This window comes from Morone saxatilis, unplaced genomic scaffold (genome assembly GCF_004916995.1).
Source record: "Morone saxatilis isolate NCDOM2014 unplaced genomic scaffold, NCSU_SB_2.0 Contig9, whole genome shotgun sequence".
NCBI classification, from domain to species: domain Eukaryota; kingdom Metazoa; phylum Chordata; class Actinopteri; family Moronidae; genus Morone; species Morone saxatilis.
In genome coordinates, this window is record NW_023340268.1 from 23,004,596 (window position 1) to 23,005,739 (window position 1,144).

The window sequence follows — 1,144 nt, forward strand, 5'->3', positions numbered from 1 at the left end:
GATACCGATAATTCCCGATATTAAATTTTTTAGTGAATATCGGCCACATCCCTATGTAAAACATGTCCAACTGATCTATCAATATTCATATTCTCTAACTACTGTAGGTAACTTCAACAACAATACTAGCCTGATATCGAGGATCATCAGGGTGAACAGCTACAGCCACATCTCCCAGCATAGTCTCAGGACGGGTAGTGGACACTGCCACCTCTGCTTCTAAAATACAGTACAATCATAATATAACATGATAATCAAGAACAACATGTATCATATTCCCAGACAGTCACAAACACTTACCTTGGCCTTCTATAGGGTATGCAAAAGTAAGCATTGTTCCAAACTCCACCTTGTTTTCATAACCAGGAACAGACAGCATGGTCTGCCCAGACAGCTGCTTTGAGTCAACCTGACAGCAAATTCACAATTTTAAAGTTGACATACACATTCACTACAATTTTTTCAATACAGCAAAGGAATACAGTACAAAAGGAATGACGATCATGTCTAAAACATGTACAATAAGTGGACAAAATAGGGGAAAGGCTAAGGACTGTGTCTGTTTTTTGAAGGGTGCTAGGAACAGAGGCAGAATGGCGGTGGCTTCTTGGCTCCAGCTCCGAATTTCTTCTCAAAAGCCCCCCCTCAATCTCTCTGACAAATCAATGGAGCAAAGGTTCTATCACTGGGGAGATATTGCCATCTACAGGTACTCTGGATAAAGATTATAATATCATACTATAGTATTAAGAAAATATATCTAACTTTGACTTAATAAGATATTACAGCTAATTATGAGCTAAGTAACAGTTACAAGTTTTACAGAAAGTAGTCTAGTCCCAGTGTTGTAAATGAAGCAGCTGTTTAGTTTTTCACTGTTTAAATAAAAAATGCTGAAAATAAGAATGCTGCTGGTGCCTTCATTTAAGACAGTCAGTTATCTTTATTATGCTGGTTAAAGAAATTGTCTTATTGTAAAATTTGTTTAGCCAAATCTTAGATCCAGCTCAATAAAGTGACAAAAATACTTATTTTAGGAAAATCTATCCTAAATAAGTTGTCATTGCTTGTAATAAGCATAACTTGCTTACCTTTTTGGCATTTTGTCTCCTTTTAAGGTCCATGTTTTTATGTGTGTTTGTGC

At 36.4% G+C, this 1,144-nt stretch overlaps 1 protein-coding gene across 1 annotated transcript in view; it reads right to left on the reverse strand.

Moving 5' to 3' along the window:
• vars2 (valyl-tRNA synthetase 2, mitochondrial) overlaps window positions 1-1,144 on the reverse strand; it is a gene marked incomplete in the record, with an annotated part of 13,154 nt that overhangs the window by 10,339 nt on the left and 1,671 nt on the right. The window contains 1 exon segment of the mRNA XM_035681204.1: window positions 301-409. Within this exon segment, the coding sequence (XP_035537097.1) occupies window positions 301-409 (109 nt within the window).